At 33.9% G+C, this 24,693-nt stretch overlaps 2 protein-coding genes across 2 annotated transcripts; both read right to left on the bottom strand.

Moving 5' to 3' along the window:
• Window positions 1–16,185: 16,185 nt before the first annotated feature.
• On the bottom strand, window positions 16,186–24,321 carry LOC142231204 (uncharacterized). The gene is made up of 2 exons (XM_075301823.1): window positions 24,069–24,321; window positions 16,186–17,141 (listed from the first exon to the last, which is right to left on the bottom strand). The coding sequence occupies exon 2, from the start codon at window positions 17,137–17,139 to the stop codon at window positions 16,186–16,188; it is 954 nt and encodes a 317-aa protein (XP_075157938.1). The 5' UTR covers window positions 17,140–17,141; window positions 24,069–24,321.
• On the bottom strand, window positions 17,200–22,521 carry LOC142231203 (uncharacterized). Its single transcript, XM_075301822.1, has 2 exons — window positions 20,576–22,521; window positions 17,200–20,350 (listed from the first exon to the last, which is right to left on the bottom strand). The coding sequence occupies exons 1-2, from the start codon at window positions 22,519–22,521 to the stop codon at window positions 17,200–17,202; spliced, it is 5,097 nt and encodes a 1,698-aa protein (XP_075157937.1).
• Window positions 24,322–24,693: the final 372 nt, after the last annotated feature.

Below are 24,693 nucleotides of genomic sequence, written 5' to 3'. Positions count from 1 at the left end.
TGAACGTGATTTTTTCATGAGGATGTTTTTGAAAAAATTGTACTCACGCACACAAAGAGAATTTGTTTTCACTCACGCTCGCGCCTGACTCATTTTTGAATAGTACCATCCATCCAAATTCACGAGATTTAGTTAAAATTTCATTCACGATTCATTAGATTCCCCCCGTGAATCACGCGTGTTACGCGCACGCCGGTAATATGGACAATAAAGTCAAACAAAAGTTTTAATCGTTATTGTTGTTTTTGATCTCAACATAAAACCATATTTTCTTGTATTGTAAGTAATGTGACAGACATATATGTCGCTATAAATCCAGGCTCTACACGCAAACAAATAATTTTTTTGCGTCCCAAACGAAATTTTAGACAAACAAAAATCGTTTCTCATTTGCTTTTGGAAGAAAAGTATATACTTTTTGTGATAAACGTTTATTCTTTTCAAGGATGTAAAACCAATTTCATAAAGAATAACTCAAAAAAAAACATCGTTTGTGGCTAATTGTATTTTCCCTCATATCTTTCTCACTTCCATTAGTTCTTAGCACCCTTTTCTGTAATACAAACAATGTAGAAGAAATTATTCGATTTAATAATATTTTTAAATTTTGCATTTCGCCTGGACGGAGAATCGAACCGCGGACCATACAATTTGTAAGCCAACACACTATCCACTGGGCTACGTAGCTGTTATTGACATCAACAGTCAAACAGTTACATTTATATAGCATCGTTTTTGGCGCCCACGAGCCGATTAAAACAAACTTTATTTGACAGAAACATACATTTAGTTGGGCACCGTGGAACAATGCTTAGTACGTCCGCCTTGCATACCAAGGGTCGTGGGTTCGATACCTGCTTCGACCGAGCAGCAAAAAGTTTTCATTTGTTTTTTGTTTACATATATTCCAGATTCAGAAAAGATGTTCAACATTACATACTACTATATTAATTTTTTACTATGAAACTGTAAAATGTGTCTTATTAAAGACTTAAAGTCAGAAAAGAACAGTGTTTGATATAAACGAAATGGACTGAAAAAATAAAAAATTTGTATTATACGATTTTTTTTTGGTTATAAAAGTTTAAAATTTTGGAATAAATTAAAAAAACTCTAACAAAAGAAATACGTTTTCGATACAAGTTTTCCAAACGTTTTTTTCTTTGCGTGTATAAAATTAAAATTATAATACAAATATCATATATCAAATGTTCATATTGTGTATTATTAGCAAAGAAAATGTGAGTATTAAATCCAGATTATTGCAGATACTTTAAAGTAAAGAAATATTTTCATTATGTTAAAATAAACTTTTAATGCAAAATCCTTAAAATATGTTTTTGAAACTTTTTTATCTTTGATCCTAAGTATTCCATATCTTACTAGATATTTCAACCCGAATTGTGCTGTAATTATTTTTTTTCGAATTTTAAAATGTCAATGGTATGTTTATCAGCAATCAACACGAGAAGATTTAGTGGCGTTCTAATGTGTGTGACCATATGGTCACGCTAGTACAGCCCGGATTAAAGATTATTTATTACATAAGACATACGACTTTAATTGTGTAAAGTAGTATAGAACAAGTAAGTAAAGTAGAAAGTCGGGCGGGGCCGACTATATCATACCCTAAACCACCATTACAGAATTAGTAATCATAAGAAAATTAAGGGGTACATGTCTATGGGTGCTTTGTGTCAATCTGACTATAGCTCATAGCCAATGTTGCCTGGGAAAATGTTCGGTTTACCCTACAAGGACAAAAAAAGTTACCTACTTTCCCATACATTCCCAAACAATTTTCCCTACTATATTTTTCGTTAAATTTAAAAAATTTTACAAAACAAAAATGGTTCTAAGTACTTTATTATCTTAAAACATGAATATGCAACGTATATAACTTAGAATATAAATTTGTATTACCACCACGGTTCCCACAGTTGGTAGAATTCTACCCAAATTAGTAATCTTTTTTGTTAAATCTCTATAAAAATAAAATTTTGGAAAAAGTTTCTATAAACAAATTTTTGTGAGGAATTTTTCTATAGAAATAAAATTTTGACAATAAATTCTATAGAAATAAAATTTTGAGAAAAAATTCCACAGAAATAAAATTTTGAGAAAATTTTTTATAGAAATAATATTTTGAAAAAAATTTCTATAGAAATACAATTTTGACAAAATGTTCTATAGAAATAAAATCTTGACAAAATTTTCTACAGAAATAAAGTTTACCACCCATTGTTAAAGATCAAGCCTTGCCGGCTTCTAATTTCCTCCTCTAGAGCCACCAAAATGTAAAAATTATTACAAATTGTGTTGAGTGAAAATGTCCTAAATTGTGGCTCTACGTCCCTACAAGACGCTAAATATTCGAAAAACCCTACATATAGGGAATTTCCCCTATTTCTAGCAACACTGGCTGTGTTGATATTGCACCTACGGAGTTAGTATGCCACTAATATTGAGCCCATTATTAAAAAAGAGAAAATCGTTAAATTAGTGTGGGTAATAAATACAAATTTGTCAAAATCGAGCAATATTCTTATGTAAGAGCTACAAGTACGTATAAGTACGATCGGCTAGTACATCAAAATTTGAAATTTGAGTAACATTGGTTAATAAATGAGAGTACTATGGCCAAATTTGGGAAAATCGAGCGATGCATATATATGGAAGCTATATCTAAATCTGAACCAATTTGCATAATATTTTGCGGGTTTGATGACTACCACAAAAGGTTACCTTGTGCAAGATTTGAGTACGATCAGTTAAGAATTGAGGCCTGTATGGTCAAACATAAGGTTATTAAGGTCGAATTTTTAAAAATCGGGTGATACATATATGGGAGCTATATCTACATCTGAACCGATTTCGATGAAATTTTGCACATATAGTTAGTACTATAGAGGACTGAATCTAGCCAACTTTTAGTAAGATCGGTTAATAAATAAGGTTTCTATGGCCAAATGTGGGAAAATCGGGCTATACATATATATGGGAGCTATATCTAAATCTGAACCGATTTCGATGATTTTTTGCACATATAGTTAATGCTATAGAAGACTACATTTACCCAAATTTGAGTAAGATCGGTTGATAAATAAGGGTTTTATGACCAAATTTAGAAATATCGGGCGGTACATATATAGGTTAGGTTAGGTTAGGTTAACCTCACATATAGTTAGTACTATAGAAAATTATATTTAGCCAACTTTGAGTAAGATCGGTTGATAAATAGAGGTTTTGTGGCCAAATTTGGGAAAATCGGGCGATACATATATATGAGAGCTATATCTAAATCTGAACCGATTTGAATGAAATTTTGCAGACTTGAAGGGCGATGGAAAAGATTACCTTTTGCCAAATTTGGTGACGATCCGTTTGAAAAAAAGCGCAACGTGACCACATTTGTCGAAATCGGGCGATACATGTATATGGAAGCTATATCTAAATTTGATCCGATTTCTTCCAAATTCAATAGCGTTCGTCCTTGTGCCCAAAAAACTCGCTGTACCAAATTTCATCAAAATCGGTTAATAATGGCGACCGGAATCCTGTGAACAACAAATACATGGACAGACGGACGGACGGACGGACACCAAACGCTAGATCGACTCAGGAGGTGATTCTGAGTCGATCGGTATATATTTTATGGGGTCTAAAATCAATATTTCTGGTAGGCACATTTTTTGGCCGATCAAACTTATTATACCCTGACCACTATGTGGTTTAGGGTATAAAAATCTTACATAGTAGGTAAATATTTTTTACAATGGATGGCATTAAATTAAAAAAAAATGAAATTTTGAGTTTATATTGAATTCAATAATAACCCAGCAAAAAAATTTGAAAGTTCTTCCAAAGGCACAGCTGCACCACTTCCGGATCCAAAAAGAACATTTTCATTACTTTTTTGGCGACGCTTTTTTGCTGGGAAATGAACTCCTTCTTGTAGTATTGTTGGACATATTTGTGCAGGAAGGAATGCTAATCAATGTATCACGACGATTGTACAAAATCTCAACGGTGTCGGTTGAAATTTTCCCCACTGTGTTTTATTAGACTTTTTCAGCTAAATGTGCAAACATAAAAGTATCTTCACTTGAATGCCAATATGGGAGGTAATGGGTGCGTATACTTAACCTATTTATCGAAGCAAGTATACGAGAGAGGTTTTATGAAAATTCTCCTGTAAATGGAGACAATGCAGCGGTGTTTATTAACTATTGCAAAACATATGTATGTATGTATTGTATATTTATGTACTCTCATGCATATGGATATACTTCCCAAACATACGCTTATGCATTTATCGGATTCGGCGAGTGAGTTTGTTTCTGCGTATGTGTGTGTGTGAATGAGACTATAAATATAACGACGTTGACATTGTGTAGAGACAGATGTTTTTAATGATGCTTCTAAAGAACACTAAGAGTAAAGACTTTAAAAGGAGTACAGCTCATTGTTAACTCAACTCAATGAAAGTGAAGTACATAGTAGAACACAATGGTGTTCGAGTATTTGTCGATGTGTATGCATGTATCATGAACTGGCTGTGTGCAATCAAAGAAAATGAATACCTGAGAAAAGTAGTCGCATCAAACGAAAGAAATAGGCCATACAGTGTATTATAGATGAAAGACACAAAACATTGACAAATGGATTTGTGCTTAATGAGTGAGCTTTTAATTGATAGAGGTATTTGCACTACTATAATTTTTACACTCAAGGCTAGGGGAAGAAGTCATTTATGGAATCGTTTAAAAAATGTCTTACATTAGCTACCCAGCAAAAAAATTTGGAAGTTCTTCCAAAGGCACAACTTTAAAAGCACTTCTAGAAGATGCACTCCCAATGATGTTCTTTATTTTAAATACCCAGGAAGTTCTTTTAGTTCAATATTTTATAACTTGGTTTTTCATACTTTTAATGGGTGATTTTAACATTTTTTGTTTCAAATAGGTTAAAAACTGAGTAAGAATTCAAAAAATGGTACAAATCATTTAAATTTTGTCGAAAAAATTCTAAACTCAATCTGAAAAAATTGTGAGTTTTTGAGGTCAAACGATTCCGACAAATGTTAGAATCCATAAAAAATTATAAAAATTATTTATTTGACAAAATATCACAGAAATTTTTAATTTACATCCAAAACATTGAATTCGGATCACAACTAAAGAAGTGATGCAAATTCAGTGCAACAGCTGTTGAAATGGAGAACTTCCGTCCTATGACAAGCCGATGTTAAATTCATCACTTCTGCGTCAATTTTGCACCACTTCCGGATCCAAAAAGAACATTTTCATTCCTTTTTTGGCGACGCTTTTTTTTTGCTGGGTAACGGATATAAGCACACTTTAAATAAGAAATAACGCATATAAGTATTTTCAGCCAAATACCATACCATTTTGCTGCTTTTTGGCATGAAATATGTTTCGTATAAGAAAAACGTTATAAAAGGTTGTAAAACTGATGCATATATTCACTTATATTTATTGCGAAAATTTCATTTTGTTTTAGTTTATTTCAAAAATTTTGTAAGAAATTTACCCCAGCCCAATGAATTTTTCATTATTCCAAGTATGTCTCAAAAATATTATGAACTAAATGCCAGTAAAATTTCAATGACGCACAACTGTATTCAATGCCAAAAAAGCAGAAGAAGATTTTCGTACACAATAGTACAAATGAACTACAGCAAAATAGTAAAAATTAACTACAGCATTGTTAAAATTCTAAGAATCTAGCCCCTAAGATTTCTTCTCTAGTTTTAGTTCATTTTTGCTTTTTGAGGAGAGTGCATTTCGTAAATGGTAGTTAAAAATCCAAAAGCATAAGAAAATGTTTGTTAATTTATTTTTATATTCGGTGTCTTTGGCTTTTTTGGTCTACTTTTTACACAATTAAAATGCAAGTTTTACTTAATTTTTTCATCCTGACATTTCGTTGGTTTGTTTCCAACTTTCTCAACGGATATTGTTTATTTGAAGAACTAATAACGAAAATGAAAACAATTTACCTGTATAACAATATTTTTAACTTTCCACAACATTGTTAATTTAATTAATCTAAAAATTTGGAATACAATTTAATTAAATTTTTGCACGTTAATTTTCCCAAAACTATGTAGTTTACTGTCTTTCTGAGCAGAATACTGTCCTTTTACAAATATATTGCCTATAAGAAAAATATCGTTTCTTGCGTTTGTTTTCAGTATAGATCTGATTGATCTATTGATTAATTGATTCTATTATTTCTGTGATTGAAAACATTTCAATTCAAAAATTAATTGGGTCAACTAATTTCGTGATTGGATCAATTAATTTCGTGATTGTGTGTTCTGTAGAAATAAAATTTTGACAAAATTTTCTATCGAAATAAATTTTGACAAAATTTTCTATAGAAATAAAATTTTAACAAAATTTTCTATAGAAGTAAAATTTTGAGAAAATTCACTACAGAAATAAAATTTTGACAAAATTTTCTATAGAAATAAAATTTTGACAAAATTTTTTATAGAAACAAAATTTTGATAAAATTTTCTATAGATATAAAATTTTGACAAAATTTTCTAAAGCAATAAACTTTCAAAAAAAAATTGTCTATAGAAATAAACTTTTAAACACGTAATTGATACTATCATTTCCGTGATTGATTGATTAATTAAAAAATTAATTAGATCAATTAATTTCGTGATTGAATCAGAAAAAAATTTTTTGTGTGTTCTGTAGAAATAAAATTTTGACAAAATTTTCTATAGAAATAAAATTTTGACAAAATTTTCTATAAAAATAAATTTAGACAAAAATTTCTATAGAAAATTTTCTATAGAAATAAAATTTAGACTAAATTTTCTATAGAAATAAAATTTTAACAAAATTTCCTATAGAAATAACATTTTGACAAAATTTTCTATAGAAATAAAATTTTGACAAAATTTTCTATAGAAATAAAATTTTTATTGAAATAAAATTTTGACAAATTTTTCTATGGAAATAAAATTTTGACAAATTTTTCTATGGAAATAAAATTTTGACAAAATTTTCTATAGAAATAGCATTTTGACAAAATTTTCTATAGAAATAAACTTTTGACAAAATTTTTTATAGAAATAAAGTTTTGAGAAAATTCATTATAGAAATAAAATTTTATATTGAAATAAAATTTTGACAAAATTTTCTATAGAAATAAAATTTTGACAAATTTTTCTATGGAAATAAAATTTTGACAAAATTGTGTATAGAAATAAAATTTTGACAAAATTTTTTATAGAAATTACATTTTGACAAATTTTTCCATGGAAATAAAACAACAAAAAATTTTTTTGACAAAATTTTCTATAGAATAAAATTTTGACAAAATTTTCTATAAAAATAAATTTAGACAAAATTTTCTATAGAAATAAAATTTAGACTAAATTTTCTATAGAAATAAAATTTGATATAAAAATGTTCTATAGAAAAAAAATTTTAACAAAATTTCCTATAGAAATAAAATTTTGACGAAATTTTCTATAGAAAAAAAAATTGTGACGAAATTTTCTATAGAAATAAAATTTTGACGAAATTTTCTATAGAAATAAAATTTTGACAAAATTTTCTATAGAAATAAAATTTTGACAAATTTTTCTATGGAAATAAAATTTTGACAAATTTTTCTATGGAAATAAAATTTTGACAAAATTTTCTATAGAAATAAAATTTTGACAAAGTTTTCTATAGAAATAAAATTTTGACAAAATTTTTTATAGAAATAATGTTTTGAGAAAATTCACTATAGAAATAAAATTTTGACAAAATTTTATATTGAAATAAAATTTTGACAAAATTATCTATGGAAATAAAATTTTGACAAAATTGTGTATAGAAATAAAATTTTGACAAAATTTTTTATAGAAATTACATTTTGACAAATTTTTCCATGGAAATAAAATTATGACAAAATTTTCTATAGAATAAAATTTTTACAAAATTTTCTATAAAATTAAATTTTGACAAAATTTTCTATAGAAATAAAATTTTGAAAAACTTCCTAATTAAAAAAAAAAAAATTTATTAATTTTCTTTTTATTTTTTATTTAGGTCGTCTTGATAATGCCTTACAGATTAGTCGAAATATCGACAAATAAAGAAAAACAAATAAAAACATACAAACCTTGAGATTGGTAAAATATTTCATGAAATAAAAATTTGACAAAATGTTTTTATTCGCATACAAAAATGACCTTGAAAGCCCAGAGAAAATATATACAGAGAAGTTAAAAAATTTTTCAGTGGCAACATAAATAACAACGGTTTTTTTGTCTACAGACTCAAAAAAATGAACCCTATATTTCACTAATGCTGATATAATTCCACTTTAGTACATGGAATTATTACGCATTAAGAAAGTTTCCATCACTTTAATAATTTTTTGCGTACGTTAGATAAATTAACTAAAACACAGGAAAAAATTATACAGAAATGAAGCATAAAGATAAATAAAATTCGCGTCTCCAACAAAATAGTTCATCATTTCTTAAAATTTGCAAATATTACCAATAATGCGTCCATCATGAACTTCGTATGGCACTAAAGACATTTGTGCAATTTTGAACTACAATTTTTTCGTTCAAACTTGAACTTGTCGAAAATTATTTACTTATTTTTATGAAATCGGCGTGACATCTTCGTTTCTAATACAGTTCAATTAGAATTTTTTAAATTAACTAATATTGGGTTCACTGTTTTTTCAGTGTTCAGAGTTTTTCAAAAACATGAATTTCCGAAATGAATTTCATAAAATAATATTTTTACCCAATGTGTTGTACATACCTTTTTATAATATTGTTAAATGCAGGTCCATATGGTGGAAATTGCACCCATGTATATATAGGTCAACTCCACTATTATATCTCCCCCACCAAAAATATGTATGCAACATTTGTATAGTGGTGTTGAAATGCTAAAAGCCAAAATGTTCATGAATATGACCAAACTGACTGGTATTAATACCATCGTAAGCTCACCTCTAGTATTTATGTCACGTAAATTATCCGTAGGGAACGTAAAAGAGGCAACAAAACGCATCACAAGGTATAAAAGTGAAAATGCCGGTCACAGCATTGCTTAACAGAGAAGATTTTCAGGTAAATTATTCAAGCCTAGCACATAAGCACCTACAGCAGGTGGAATACTATATTAGAAAGCATTAAAACAAATAGTAAAAAGGGCGCTAAGTTTTCCCGTAAACTAGTATATCCTTGGTATACGGCATCTTATAATGGAGACTGCCTTCTACAATTGAACTTTATAGGCTGTGGTGACAGTTACACATGGCTAGGTATCTAGTAGACAGACAGTAGTGTCATATATACTCCACCATTGGATGGGGGGGGGGGGTATTTTAACTTTGTCATTCCGTTTGTAACACATCGAAATATTGGTCGTTGTGAAATTCTGAGTCGATCTAGCTATGTCCGTCCATTCATCTTTTGAAATCACACTAATTTCCGAACGAAGTAAGCTATCGACCTGAAACTTGGCACAAGTAGTTGTTATTGATGTCGGTCGGATGGTATTGGAAATGAGCCATATCAGACTACATTTATGTATAGCCCTCATATAGGTTAGGTTATGTGGCAGCCCGATGTATCAGGCACACTTAGACTATTCAGTCCATTGTGATACCACAGTGGTGAACTTCTCTCTTATAGCCCCCCGAATATAGAAGGGCAAATTTTATCAGATCCAGTTGAAATTTGGTATGTGATGTTGGTATCTACCATCTAACAACCATGAAAAAATTGGTCCATGGCGGTCCATAATTATATATAGCTCCCTAGATTTGATTTCCTGGAGGTACAAACTTCAGACTCCAATAAGCATACAAAAATTAGTCCATATCGATCCATAATTATATATAGCCCACATACTATTAAAATTTTGATTGATACTATTAATTTCATGATTGATTTGTGTTTCAATTAAAAATTTTGTGTAACCAATTAATTCAATTAAAATTTTAATTGGAACAATGTTTTTGTTGTATATAAAGGGTGATTCTTTTGAGGTTAGGATTTTCATGCATTAGTATTTGACAGATCACGTGGGATTTCAGACATGGTGTCAAAGAGAAAGATGCTCAGTATGCTTTGACATTTCATCATGAATAGACTTACGATCTGCCACAACGTCGAATTTTCAGTGAATGGGCCCTAGAAAAGTTGGCAGAAAATCCGCTTTTTTATCGACAAATTTTGTTCAGCGATGAGGCTCATTTCTGGTTGAATGGCTACGTAAATAAGCAAAATTGCCGCATTTGGAGTGAAGAGCAACCAGAAGCCGTTCAAGAACTGCCCATGCATCCCGAAAAATGCACTGTTTGGTGTGGTTTGTACGCTGGTGGAATCATTGGACCGTATTTTTTCAAAGATGCTGTTGGACGCAACGTTACGGTGAATGGCGATCGCTATCGTTCGATGCTAACAAACTTTTTGTTGCCAAAAATGGAAGAACTGAACTTGGTTGACATGTGGTTTCAACAAGATGGCGCTACATGCCACACAGCTCGCGATTCTATGGCCATTTTGAGGGAAAACTTCGGAGAACAATTCATCTCAAGAAATGGACCGGTAAGTTGGCCACCAAGATCATGCGATTTGACGCCTTTAGACTATTTTTTGTGGGGTTACGTCAAGTCTAAAGTCTACAGAAATAAGCCAGCAACTATTCCAGCTTTGGAAGACAACATTTCCGAAGAAATTCGGGCTATTCCGGCCGAAATGCCCGAAAAAGTTGCCCAAAATTGGACTTTCCGAATGGACCACCTAAGACGCAGCAGCGGTCAACATTTAAATGAAATTATCTTCAAAAAGTAAATGTCATGGACCAATCTAACGTTTCAAATAAAGAACCGATGAGATTTTGCAAATTTTATGCGTTTTTTTTTTTAAAAAAGTTATCAAGCTCTTAACAAATCACCCTTTACATATCTCCTCAAAAGATCGTCTTATGAAGGGAATATAAAATCCAGCATACAAAACTTCGGGATTCAAAGTATCGCATGGATCATATACTAAACGAAATCTTGGGCGAATAAAAATTGCGGTGTCAGGATGCAGAAGAATTAAAAAGGGATATCGGTCGATCGGGGGACTTATCAAAATACGGAATGATGTAAACCAAATTCAACACAGGTCTTTACACCCAAAGTCCGACACTATATCTATCTTCAGACATTTCTGATAAAAAGTGGGGTGTGTAGAAACCCAAGAAGTCAAATCTGGAGATCGATCTGTATGGGGCTATAGCAACACATGGACGGATACACACCATATTCGTCACACCTATTTGTCATCCTAAAATATTTTTAGATTTTGTATTTCAGACAAACCAGATAAAACTTGGGGTGTCTTGACCCCCAATCAAATCGAGATATCGGTCTATATGGGAGCTATATCAAAACATGGACCGATAAACACCATATTCGGCACAGCTGTATGTGGACCTACAGTACCCCAATATTTTTAATATCAGGCAAATCGGCTAACAATTTCGGGATCTAGAAGCCCAAGAGTCAAATCGGAAGATCGGTCTATTTGGGGGCTAACCAAACCATGTAACTATTCTCACCATATTCGGCACACCTATTTGTGGACTTACAGGACCTTAACATTTTTAATTAAATCACAGGACCTTTACCTTTTTAATCGGATAAAAACTTCGGGGTCTAGAAGCCCAAGAAGTTAAATCGAGAAACTGAAACATACCATATTCGGCACACCTCTTTGTGGATCTAAAACAGCTCTAGATTTCCGATTTCAGAAAAATCAGATGAAAATTGCAGTGTCTAGATACTCAAGACACCAAATCGAGAAATCGGTCTATAGGGAAGAACCGATATGTTCCCAAATCGCCACACCTATTTTGCACCTAAAATAGCTCCAAATTTTGAATTTCAGCCAAATCGAACAAAAATTGAGGTATACAAATCGGTCTATTGGGGGCTATCCAAAACCGATGTAAACCATATTCGGCACATATTGTTGTGGACCTAAAGTATCTCTAGGTTTCCAAATTCAGGCAAATCGGATGAAAACTTCGGTGCGTAGATACTGAATACCCCAAATTAGGTGGTCGGTTTATATAGGGCCTATATCACATTTTTATTTATACCACCATAAACCGATCCCCCGATTTGGCTTGGGGAGCCTCTAATAGAAGCAAATTTCATCCGATGCGGTTGAAATTTTGTACATGGTCTCTAACTACCATGAAAAAATTGGTCCACATTGGTCCATAATTATATATAGCCCCCATATAAACCGGTCACCAGATTTGACCTCCGGAGCTTCTTGGAAGACCAAAATTCATCTGATTCAGTTGAAATTTGGTACGTGGTGTTAATATATAGCCTCAAACACCCATGCCAAAATTGGTAGAAATCGGTCCATAATTATATATAGCCTCCATATAAACCGATCCCCAGATGTGGCTTGCGGAGCCCCTTGGAAGAGCAAAATTCATCCGATTCGGTTGAAATTTGGTACGTGATGTTAGTATATGGTAGCCAACAACCATGCAGGAATTGGTTCATATCAGTCCATAATCCCGATGATGTTAAGAAGTTTTAAGATACCACAACCCAAGTAATTCGATTGTGGATGACAGTCTTTCGTAGAAGTTTCTACGCAATCCATGGTGGAGGGTACATAAGATTCGGCCTGGCCGAACTTACGGCCGTATATACTTGTTCTGTATTTGTTATTTTTCCTCGCAAAAAAAAAAAGAAGATAAAATAAATTTTTCTCCAGATAAAATATGTGATAATCTAAAGGTCCAATGCTGTAATTGCGCATTCACCATCGTTAAACCATGACAACATACTGCAGTCGTAGAATGCACTGCAGTGTAAGCATATTCATTGTCTGCCTGTCACAGTATATGTGTGTGTGTGTGAGAGTTGTGCACATCTATGTTAGTGCAAATGTATATCTCTCACTAGAGAATTGCTAGAGATATGTTTCAGTGATTGCAATTGCTTTCGGTGACACAAGCCCAAGGAACAGGGCACAAAAGGGTTCAAAACAACTGTCAGTACAGGTGTGTAAGCCATGAGTGTTATCATCATCATCATCACCACCACCACTACTATCATCTGCAACGCCAGCAACATCTCCACAGGCATTGGGAGCTGACTTCCAACATTGTCACAATCATCACCAACAATTCTTTGGATTTCCTTAAAGTTTCCTTTTTTTGCACAATGCCATTTCATCGACACCGTTTTTGTTTTGCCCTGAATCTATGGGAATGTTTGTTTTGTAGCATTGTCTGGGACAGTGGGTCACAGGAAATACTCCTCAATAATGACATTGTTGATTTTTTATATCTACCACCATAGGATGATGATGGGGGGTATAATAGGTTTGCCATTCCGTTTGTAACAAATTGAAATATCGATTTTTGACTATATCAAGTATTTATATTCTCGATCAGGATGAAATTCTAAAGCGATGTAACGATTTCCGCTTCTCTGTTGTAACCGTTTTCATAAAAAGTACGAAAGTTTTTCATGCAACTATGAAGAACAAATTTATGAAAACTTCCAGTGATACCAACTCCCGAATGCAAAAAGCACCAACTTGATGCTTTTTTTTTTGAAAAGACACGAAAGAGGCAATTTGGTGCATTATGTGTTTCAAAAAGCACTAAATTTGGTGCTAAAAGCACTAAACTCACATCACTGAAAATACGTAAAATTGGAGCGGTGCAATGGTTAGTATGGCAGCCTTGTATACAAAGGTCGTGGGCTCAATCCCAGTTTCAACAAAACACCAAAACGTTTTTCAACGGTTTACTATCCCATCTCAGTAATGCTGGTGATATTTCTTAGTGTTTCAAGCTAAACATATAATTGGGCAGCACTCATTGATAAGTTCACTACGTGTGGTATCAAATTGGACTGACTAGATTAATGTACTGCCACAATACCTAAACTAACGTAAATTTGACAAATTTCATTCTTTCAACGAAGAGAAAACTTTCTGTATATATACCGAGCTCCCGATTTGACTTCTTAATGACAGGGAAGCCTCCATTTTCATCAGATCTTCCTATTTGGTTTCTTCAGCATCTAACCTGAAAAAATATGGCCATGAGGCCAAAGATTTCATGTCCTTAAAATACAAATGCGAATTTTGCTCAGTAAAGAAGATCTTGTGTTTTCAAAAGTCGATAAGCTTTTCAATAAGGTCGTTTTATCCTTATAGTTCGGTAATTCGAATTAAAACAAGTATATACGGCCGTAAGTTCCTCCACCATGGATTGCATAGAAACTGGTACTAAAGACTGTCATCCACAATCGAATTACTTGGGTTGCGGTAACACTTGCCGATGGCAAGGTATCTTAAAACTTCTTAACACCGTCTTCTCAATTGTAAGTTAGTCCATACGGGGTATATATTAAACAAAAAAAGGCCGCTTACGTCGTATATAACTCAGCTTGACAAAATTTTCTATAGCAATAAAACTTTTACACAATTTTCTATAGCAATAAAATTTTGATAAAATTTTCTATAGAAATAAAATCTTGACAAAATTTTGTATAGTAATAACATTTTCACAAAATTGTCTATTGTAATAAAATTTTGACAAAATGTTCTAAAGTAATAAAATTTTGGCAAAATTTTCTATAGACCGATATGGACCAATTTTGACATGGTTGTTAGCGGCCATATACTAGCGCAATGTACCAAATTTCACCACATACCTAATTTCAACCGGATCGGATGAATTTTGCTCCTGCAAGAGCTCCGCAGGTCAAATCTGGGGATCGGTTTAAATGGAGGTTATATATAATTAAGACCGCTATGGACCAAGTTTCGCATGGTTGGTAGAGACCATATACTAACACCACGTACCAAATTTCAGCCGGATCGGATGAATTTTGCTCCTCCAAGAGGTTCCGGAAGTCAAATCTGGGGATCGGTTTATATGGGGGCTATATATAATTATGGACCGATATGGACCAATTTTGGCATGGTTGCTAGAGACCATATACTAATACCTTGTACCAAATTTCAGCCAGATCGGATAAAATTTGCTTCTTTTAGAGGCTCCGCAAGTCAAATCGGGGGATCGGTTTATATGGGGGCTATATATAATTATACACCGATGTGGACCAATTTTTGCATGGTTGTTAGAGACCATATACAAACTGTTTGTACACTGGCCTTTTTTATTGAAAACACAAAGATTGTTTCAATTTAATATTTCACAGTTTTGAGTTTTATTTCAGTGGTAAGTATAATGGTGTTCATACAAAGGGTTTCACAAAAGGTAAGTAATGTTAATTCAACGAACTGTTGTTAGGTAAATATGTGCAATGTAAATAGGTAAGTATTTTAGGTTTAAAATTTGATTTTAGGTAAGTATAGGCAATGTAACAAGGTAAGTATTTTAACTAGGGTTTATGTATAATTCACAATTTTGTATGTAAATAGTTTAATTTTTTTTTTATAATTCAATTTAGGGTAGTTAGGTTCTTTTGCAATTTTACCAATAACAAAAATGTAGTATAAGTAGCCAAAATTTTATTAATTATATGATTAACAAATGCTCACTGTATTATTAAAGTTTGTATCAACGTAGGTTTTAAGTAGCAAATTTAGTATTAGTTAACAAATTTATTGATTTATTTAATTCTCAATTGTGCAATAGTTTTTAGTTCTTATTTAACTGTATGTGTACACTGTTGGTTTTGTTTCTTTATGTTTATTTGATAATAGTTTACAAACACTTTTGATTTTGTTTTTTATATTCACAATAGTTTGTTTAATAAATTTGTTACTCTTGTTATTTTAACTTTTACTTTGGCTTGTATTTGTTCTCTTTTGGTTTTTTTATTTCACTTGTCACGACGTTGTGGCGGTTGCAAAGGGCGCAAAACAATTAACTTTACTTTTACATTTTCCAATGTGATGGAAGTTATTTGACAGCTTTGTTATTATTATTCAGCTACTGGTGGCAACAACACTGTGGAGAGAGAGCACTGTGACTAGTGACGTATGTATGTGTCAATGCACCGCTAGTTGCAGTGCTGCTCAAAAGTATAACTCCACAGTGCTGAGCAAAAGTTTAGCGCAATGCTAAACATTCTGGGCCCGCCGTGACAAGTGTTACAATTTTCAGATTCTAGGGCTTAATTCATTGGCATGTTCCTTATTGGACCAGCAAAAGTGTAGCCAAGCGTTGTTTGATAGGCGTGCACATCGCCTAGCCCGGTGAAAACATGACCATCTCTTCGTAGCGCTGGATAAACATCGGCTCCCAGCTCTAAATCTATTGTTGTGTTTGAACGTGGGTCTATATCTGCTAGCGTATCTGCAGCGAGATCTCGGGTCGGGTCTTCTAATATAGGGTCTGAATACGGTCTGGTTGGCAAATCATTTGTGATTAGGGCATTTACACGCAGTGCCCACGTACTGTTGGTGCTCCGAGGCATTAAGCGAAACGTTGTAAAGCGATGGCCTCGATGAATAAATGACCGTAGCCCTATGCGTCGAAAGGTAGAATACGCCATCCTGGACATGGTGGCAGATTGATTTATAATTGCCCGAATAGTGGTCCAGGTGTTCACCCCGTCCTCCGACACTCGTACCGTAGCTGTGGGTACAAAAACTAAATCCCACCGCAAAGGGGCGTCATCTTCGCGAGAAGGTGTAGGGTCTGAGGGTGGCGCTTCTGCTATTGGTCCAACAAGGTGAGCGGGTCTTAGCGGGTCGTCGAATTGGGGAGCTCCGTGGAGAAGTGAATGATGGCGCAAATTGCATCTTCTACAGCCACTTAGAGAAGGACAGTCAGGAGCAAGATGACTTCTTGCTAGGCAGTTTCTACAGTAACCACGCCTCTCGACAGTTTCATAGCGTTGTGATGGTGTCTTCTCTAAAAATCGAGCACAGGAACTTATGGCGTGGTCTTCCTGACAGAGACCGCAAGAATATTGCCAGGAAGTTGGTCTTCCGCGCCAATCAACGTGTTGGTTCTGGCGATTGCTGGATCGATGCCTTGGAGTCCTCTCTGGTGCCCTGTTGTTTCTCTCCCGACCGAGTCGCTCACTATTACTTCTTTCCGGGCGTGGTAAATATGCAGCCATATCTGAAATAAAAAATCGCTGCGAGTACAAAGTCTTTTTGGTTAAGGCGCAAAAAGCTAGTCATGCGGAAAATAGCTTGACCAGCTTCGTAACGGGTCTACTGAATGTCCCCCTTGCCGTTCGTATATCTACTACCCTTATGTTTTGGTCGGTACCCGGATATATTTTTTCAATCCGACCCATTGCCCAATCAGTGGGAGGAAATCTGTCATCTTTTATTACCACGAGATCATTTTCTTTTAAATTTTCCTGCTGGTACTTCCATTTGTTGCGACGGTGCAATTCTTTAAGGTATTCTGACTTCCACCTCATACAAAAATATTGAGACACAATTTTGAGTCGTTGCCACCTGTTGGCAAGTGTGACATCTTGATCTGAAATATCAGGCTCCGCTGGAGCCAGCATTGAAGTCCCGATCAAAAAATGACCAGGGGTAAGAGGAGAAAAATCATTAGGATCATCATTGGCTCTATACAAAGGTCGTGAATTCAAACAAGCTTCTATACGAGCCAATATGGTAGATAATTCTTCAAAAGTGAAGCTCATATTAGGAATAAACTTTCGTAAATGGGTCTTCAGTGATTTCACACCCGCTTCCCATAAACCGCCCATATGAGGGGCACCAGGAGGTATAAATTTCCACACAAGATTGTTGTGAGAATATTGTTGCAATGTTTGGGTTTGTAAACTTTTCATAAATTGTAGACGATCTTTCTTCAAAAGTTCTGCTGCACCAGTGAAATTCTTCCCATTATCTGAATAAATACAAGAAGGGCAACCTCTTCGAGCAATAAATCGTGAAAAAGCCGCAAGAAAAGACTGTGACGATAAATCACTTGTAGCTTCTAAGTAAACAGCCTTTGTTGCAAAGCACACAAAAATACAGATATAACCTTTGGTTATCAAGCAGACCCTTGTTTTATAGTTTTTAATGTTGAAGGGACCTGCAAAATCAACACCTGTATTAGTAAAAGGTCGTGAAAGCAGGGTGCGTTCAGGCGGAAGTGATGCCATTATTTGAGATTGGGTGTGTCGTTTGAATAATATGCAAGTCTTACAATTGTGGATAACTTTTTTCACCAAAGGTTTTAATCGAAATATCCAGAATTCCGATCTCAAAACACGGGTCATAAGTTGACTACCACCGTGAAGAGTAACTTTATGAGTAAATTCAACCAAAAGTTGTGTAAAGCGAGCATCATATGGCAAAAGAATAGGATGTCTTTCGTTATAACTTAAAACTGGAGATTGAACTAGTCGCCCATTTGACCGCATAATGCCACTTGAGTCAATAAATGGGTTCATCGTCAATAAACTACTAGTAGACGAGATTTTTATTTTCTTCAATAAGTTAGCGTAGTCATGTGCAAAATGTTGACTTTGAGTCATAATGAGCAAACGTCGTTTTGTTTCTTGAATTTCTTCTGGAGTTATCTCCTGGGTAGAAATTCTTAGATGTGATCTGTTTTGCCCGGTATTTCTCCAAAAACGCAAAACATAACTCAATACTCTGTAAGCGCGTGGTAACGAAGAAAATCGCATCAGAGGGTCTTCAAAAGTGGAAGCATTTAAAACCTTCACAGTCTTTGTTTCTAAATTTGTGTCTTCCAAAATTTCAAATTTCGGCCATCTGTCTCTAGGTAACTTCAACCATTGTGGCCCATGCCACCATAATTGATGTGATTTTAATTCAGAAGGCGTACAACCTCTACTAGCCACATCAGCTGGGTTGTCTTCGGAGTCAACATGTTGCCATTTATCGTTGCCAACATTTTCCAGAATTTCAGAAACACGATTTCCCACAAATGTACTCCATGCACAGGGAGGCTTTTTTAACCACGCTAACACGATTGTAGAATCTGTCCAAAACTGAGTTGAGTAATTAGAAATTTGAAGATTTGTAATCGTTGTTGATGCTAATTTAGAAAGTAAAACTGCTCCGCACAACTCGAGTCGGGGCAAAGAAATCTTTTTAATTGGAGCAACGCGGGTCTTAGCAGCTATCAGATGTGTTTCAACTTGGTTATCTTGGAGTTCAACACGAATATATAAAGCTGCCCCATATGCACTCTCGGATGCATCACAAAACCCATGAATCTCTATTTTTGAATTTGGGACAAAATTAATCCATCTAGGTATTTTTACAGATTCAATAGCGTCACTATTTTTTACGAATTTTTGCCAATTCATGAGAGTAATAGTTTTCAATGGGTCATCCCAGTCGATTTTGTCCAGCCATATTTGCTGCATAACCAATTTGGCTACTACAATAACTGGAGCTAACCATCCACATGGGTCAAATAATTTTGCAATAGAGGATAAAACTTCTCTTTTGGTGTAATTTTGCCTACCTTCTATAGTTGGCTGATTAAAAGTGAAATAATCCCCGGATATGTTCCACCTGACTCCTAGTGTCTTGGTTGATGAGTCCTCAGATAACTCCATCCAGTTTAGTGGAAGCAACTGTTCCGAAGGCAAATCTTGAATAACTTTATGATTATTAGATGACCACTTCATTAGTTTAAAACCCGCAGAGCCCAAAGCTCGAATTAACTCTTTACGAGATTTAATAGCGTCCTCAATAGTGTGCGCGCCAGCTAAAACATCATCTACATATAAATTTTCTCGTATAATTTTTGATGCAATGGGATATTTGTCCGCCACATCCTCTGCAAGTTGAAGAAGTGTCCGGATTGCCAGGAATGGAGCACAATTAACTCCAAAAGTTACTGTTAAGAGTTCAAAATCTTCTAATGGGTCAGTTGGAGATTTTCTAAAAAGTATACGCTGATATTGTGTTTGACTTTTGTCGAGCAGAATTTGTCTGTACATCTTAGTGACATCCGCACAATAAACATACTTAAAGAATCTCCATTTCAGTATTTGTAAGACAAGATCTTGCTGGAGAATGGGTCCAGTAAATAAATTATCATTGAGGCTACGTTTATTTGAGGAAGGGCTTGACGCATTAAAAACAACTCGAAGTTTTGTTGTCAAACGATCAGGTTTTATCACCGCATGATGTGGTAGATAATAATTAGGAGTTTTAGAAATTTCTTGAGGCGAAATTTTCTTCATGTGTCCCAGTTCCAAGTATTCTAAAATTGTTTGATCATATTGTGCCTTTATTTCAGGAGTCTTCATTAGCTTCCGCTCCATTCGGAAAAATTGCGCCATTGCGATATTTCGAGAATTTCCTAATTCTTCACAACTTTTAAATGGAAGGGTCACAACATATCTGCCCTGTTCATTACGCTTTGTAGTGTTTTTGAAGTTTAATTCGCAAAATGCATCATCTTCTGATCTCAAAATCTTTTTTGGGATTTCCTCCACCTCCCAAAAACGTGTGAGAATATTTTCAATGGAAACAGTGTTATGTAAGGAGATTCTGTTTTTGTTAACATTTTCGTGAAATATTGGACCACCAACAATCCACCCAAAAACGGTGTGCTGGGCCAATAAAGAGCCGATTGATTTCATAGGTGTATTAGTGTTAAAAATTAAGGGTCCTATATCCATTCCAATTAGAAGATCAACCGGTTGACTGATGTAGAATTTTGGATCTGCCAAATCAAGGTTGACAAAATCCCTAAGTAGTGATAAATCTAGGTTTTGTGCTGGTAAATTTGACGGAAGGGTCCTCAAAACAGGAGCCCAAACTTCTAAATGGAAGCTAGGGTCTAGACGAGAATGTAAATTGAAAAGACAAGCTTTTGTAGAAGTTTCTGCCACCATCTCACTAACTCCTGTAATATGTACTAAATTTCGTTTAGTTGGCAAACACAATTTATTCTTGAGTTTTTCCGATATGAAAGTAGATTGAGATCCAGAGTCAATGATTGCTCTGGCATCAAATAATTGTCCGCGAGACTCGATTTGAACTAAGGCTGTGAAAAGCAATGTACCTCTGGGATGATCCTCACAAGTTCGATCATCTTGAAGAGTCAAAGTCGTAATATTGTTTTCCATGTTTGGAGTGGACTGTATTTGAGTTGTTAGAGCCGCAGTACTAGTGCTGGGTCGTACTAATTCTCTTGTTGGGTCATGGGTAACATTTTGTGTCTCTGTTCCCTTATGTAACATTGTATGATGTCGCATTTTACATTCTCGACAAGAATATTTACTTTTACAATCTTTTATGCCATGGTTGGATGACAGACAATTGTAGCAAAGATGTGCAACTTTGACAACATGAATTCTATCATTGATATTTTTCTCAATAAATTTGGGACAATCCCGAATAAAATGCACTTCTCTACAAATTGGACACATTTGACTATTTGAACTTGAGTTTGGATAAGTTATTTTTGAATTTGTAGCACCTGCTTTCGAATTAAATTTGTTTTTGCTCCCCGAATGAGGTTTCTGTGAAACGTTGGTTTGAAAACTATTGACGAATTTTCCCTTCTCTGGCCTATATTTGTTATCAACTTTATTTTGGTTTGTTTTATTGAATATTGGTTTTATATTCACCACTGACTCGAGAGTTTTGAATTTGTGAGTCAAAAAAAGTTCGAATCGATTCCAAGTTGGAAGAGTCTTACAGTCTTCCAAAGAATTCTCAAATTCCTCGAGAAAGGGTCTTGGTAATTTTGAAGAACAGAGATAAATTAGAATTGGGTCCCATTCCTTGACTTCTATACCAAGTGTTTCCAGAGTCTGGATACAACTGTTCACTGTTCTTTGAAGTTTTTGCACTGATTGACTTGAATCAACAGAGACGTTGGGCAAATTGAAAAGTGTTTTCAATTGATCATTAACCTGCATTCTTTTGTTTTCGTAACGATCCGTCAAATTTTTCCATGCTAAAATAAACCCATCATTGGTTAATGGAACGTTACTAATTATTTCCCTTGCCTCTCCAGAAGTTTTCTGTGTCAGATGGAATAGTTTTTCGACGTTACTAAGTCGAGAGTTGTTAATATAAATGGCAGAAAAAAGATCCCTAAAAGTAGGCCAAGCGCTGTATCCTCCCCTAAAAACGTCAGTATCACAGGGAGGAAGTCTTAAAGCTGGCGAAAACTCAAGATTCCTATCATGGGTCTCTAAAGATTCTCTTTCTGTCTTTTCTTTGGCCGCGTGATCCTTTAATGCGATTATATCAGCATTGATAGAACTCAAAACTCTTTTGTATGACGACATCGCTTCGTGGTAGTGGGTCCGAAGTTTCGTTTTATCTATTGGTTGTTCCTCACCTTGTGGAACATGATTGCGACAATCGAAGTATGCTTTTTTAACATTTGACCATAGGGTCTCAACTTCTACCCTTAGGGACTCAAGTTGTCGAATATCTTCAGTGGTCTTCGCGACAGAATAAATGCTTTCAAAATCATTCAAATCATTGACACTGTTTACAAATTGCTCTTTAAAAATTTTCTCCATTTTGCCCAATTTATTTCTTATGTCAAAATTTTGATGCGACAAAACTTCGCAAAGATAAAGCAAAAACGAGGATTAAATAAAACCGAATCTTAACCTCTTGCAAAAGAAGTGTTTAATTTTGAAGTGTTACTTTCGGCTATAAAAGTTACAATAAGTTTGAAAACACGGAGATAATTGCGTCAAATGATTAATTATTTCCCCGGACCATCAGAAGAATTACCAAAAAACTCGCAAGACAAAACAATAAAGATAAGAAAAGCGGGTCATAGGTTTACAGGATTAAATAAAGCCCAAATAGTTTCACAAACTTGATAGTGGTATAAGATTTTTGTTAAATTTATTATTGGACAGAGAAAATACAATTTTGTAGTCTTCAGGGCCGAAAATTTCGTATCCATCAACTGAGTTGAAACTAGTTGCCAAATAATAACTTACTTGAGTATTTAGCCTTTATTTATAAAAATTCACATCCAAACAAGCATAGAATAAGTCACCCATTAAAATATTTTTAACCAGCCCAGTCTTTGTTTAAGATTTCAAAACCCAAAAAAAGTAAGTTTCCAAAACAAAGAAATAACTTTTCAAAACATATGAAAAGATCTTATCAGTATTATGAGCCGTTGAGAGGTGTAAATTTTGCTTTACAGTTGCAAACTTTTTATTTTCAAAGTTGATTTGGGTCACTTTGCAAAATGTCAGTTGAATTTCTTTTTAATTGACTTAAGTCAGTTTGCAAATCACCAAATGGAATATGTACGAGGGGTATTGTAAGAGTAAGTATGCGTGGGTCGGTACGAAAGTTTTAAAATTCACCATCCTCCAAATTTCTTACAAAGACAACTTTTCATCATCATTTTTTAATTGATTTTACGATACGAATAGAGGGTTAACAAAACATAAAATAAAAAATTTTCGTACTTTGTAAAAATTTGGCCAAACGTTTGAATTTTCCGTGTCTCAAATTAAAATTTTCAATTTATCACCAAAAAACGTATGGGAACAACCACTTCGAGTCTCGTAAGTTAGTAAAATTTTTGATACAGATCCCCTGTTATGCCCAACAATAATTAAATTTAGTTTCGAGTTTTTTTTTTCCAAGAAAAAGATTTTCCAAAAGTTCACAATATATCGGAAATAAATACGAAATCAACAAGTTCAATACAAATTTCGAATTATCCCCAAAATATTTCGTGTTTCATTAAATTTCTTCCATACATTTGTTGACTTAGCTTAACTTGCAAAAAATCGATTTGGTTCATCACTCATACACAGACAAAATGGATACCAGCAGGATGATAATACACTGTTAATGCTAGTGAGATTTATTGTGTCAAATTTATCCAACAAACATGCAAATCAATAAACAAAACCATTTTCCGCAAAAATAGCTTATGTAAGGGTCAAACATACAAAATATATAGGGTCAAGCATGTAAAAAACAACAACTCCTTGGATCAAAGTACGGGAGAGTGTCTTGTTAGCAGCGCCCAATATATTCCGTTGGCTTGTCGCGCCAAAAACGAAAAAAAATCAAAGCTTGTACTCACTTTGGATGTTGTACTTTGTGTTTTTGTTGTTGTTTTGTGGTTGGCTTCCAAATAAACCGCTTCAACGGGATCTGCCTTCCAAAATTCGAGAAGGTTCGATGTTCTGCTTTTTGTTTTTGTTGTTGTGATATTGTGTATTTTGTGTATTTTAATTTCTCACCGAACCGGCACGAAAAATTTATTTTTGTTAAAGATTTGTTTTTGTAGCACTGTTCAAAATTCACTTTCACAATTTAGCACTTGGTAATATTATGATTTTTTTGTTTTTGAACCACACTGTCCAAAATATTTTAAGTTTTTGGAATGTCCCAACAATAATTTAGGGAAAGCAAAAATTATTTTGATGCAAATTTTCATATCCGGTTCGAAGGACCAAATAATGTTTGTACACTGGCCTTTTTTATTGAAAACACAAAGATTGTTTCAATTTAATATTTCACAGTTTTGAGTTTTATTTCAGTGGTAAGTATAATGGTGTTCATACAAAGGGTTTCACAAAAGGTAAGTAATGTTAATTCAACGAACTGTTGTTAGGTAAATATGTGCAATGTAAATAGGTAAGTATTTTAGGTTTAAAATTTGATTTTAGGTAAGTATAGGCAATGTAACAAGGTAAGTATTTTAA

The sequence above is a fragment of the Haematobia irritans genome, chromosome 3 (assembly GCF_050003625.1).
Source record: "Haematobia irritans isolate KBUSLIRL chromosome 3, ASM5000362v1, whole genome shotgun sequence".
NCBI classification, from domain to species: Eukaryota; Metazoa; Arthropoda; class Insecta; order Diptera; family Muscidae; genus Haematobia; species Haematobia irritans.
This window is presented reverse-complemented; position numbering and strand designations above follow the sequence as displayed.

Bases quoted from the DNA above. Each gene is read 5' to 3' on its own strand.
- LOC142231203 (XM_075301822.1), bottom strand. From the start codon at position 22,521: ATGGAGAAAATTTTTAAAGAGCAATTTGTAAACAGTGTCAATGATTTG. The intron at 20,351-20,575 runs GTGGATTGTTGG...TCCATTTAAAAG, and splicing joins GCCCAGCACACCGTTTTTGG to TTGTGAAGAATTAGGAAATT.
- LOC142231204 (XM_075301823.1), bottom strand. From the start codon at position 17,139: ATGGCTGCATATTTACCACGCCCGGAAAGAAGTAATAGTGAGCGACTC.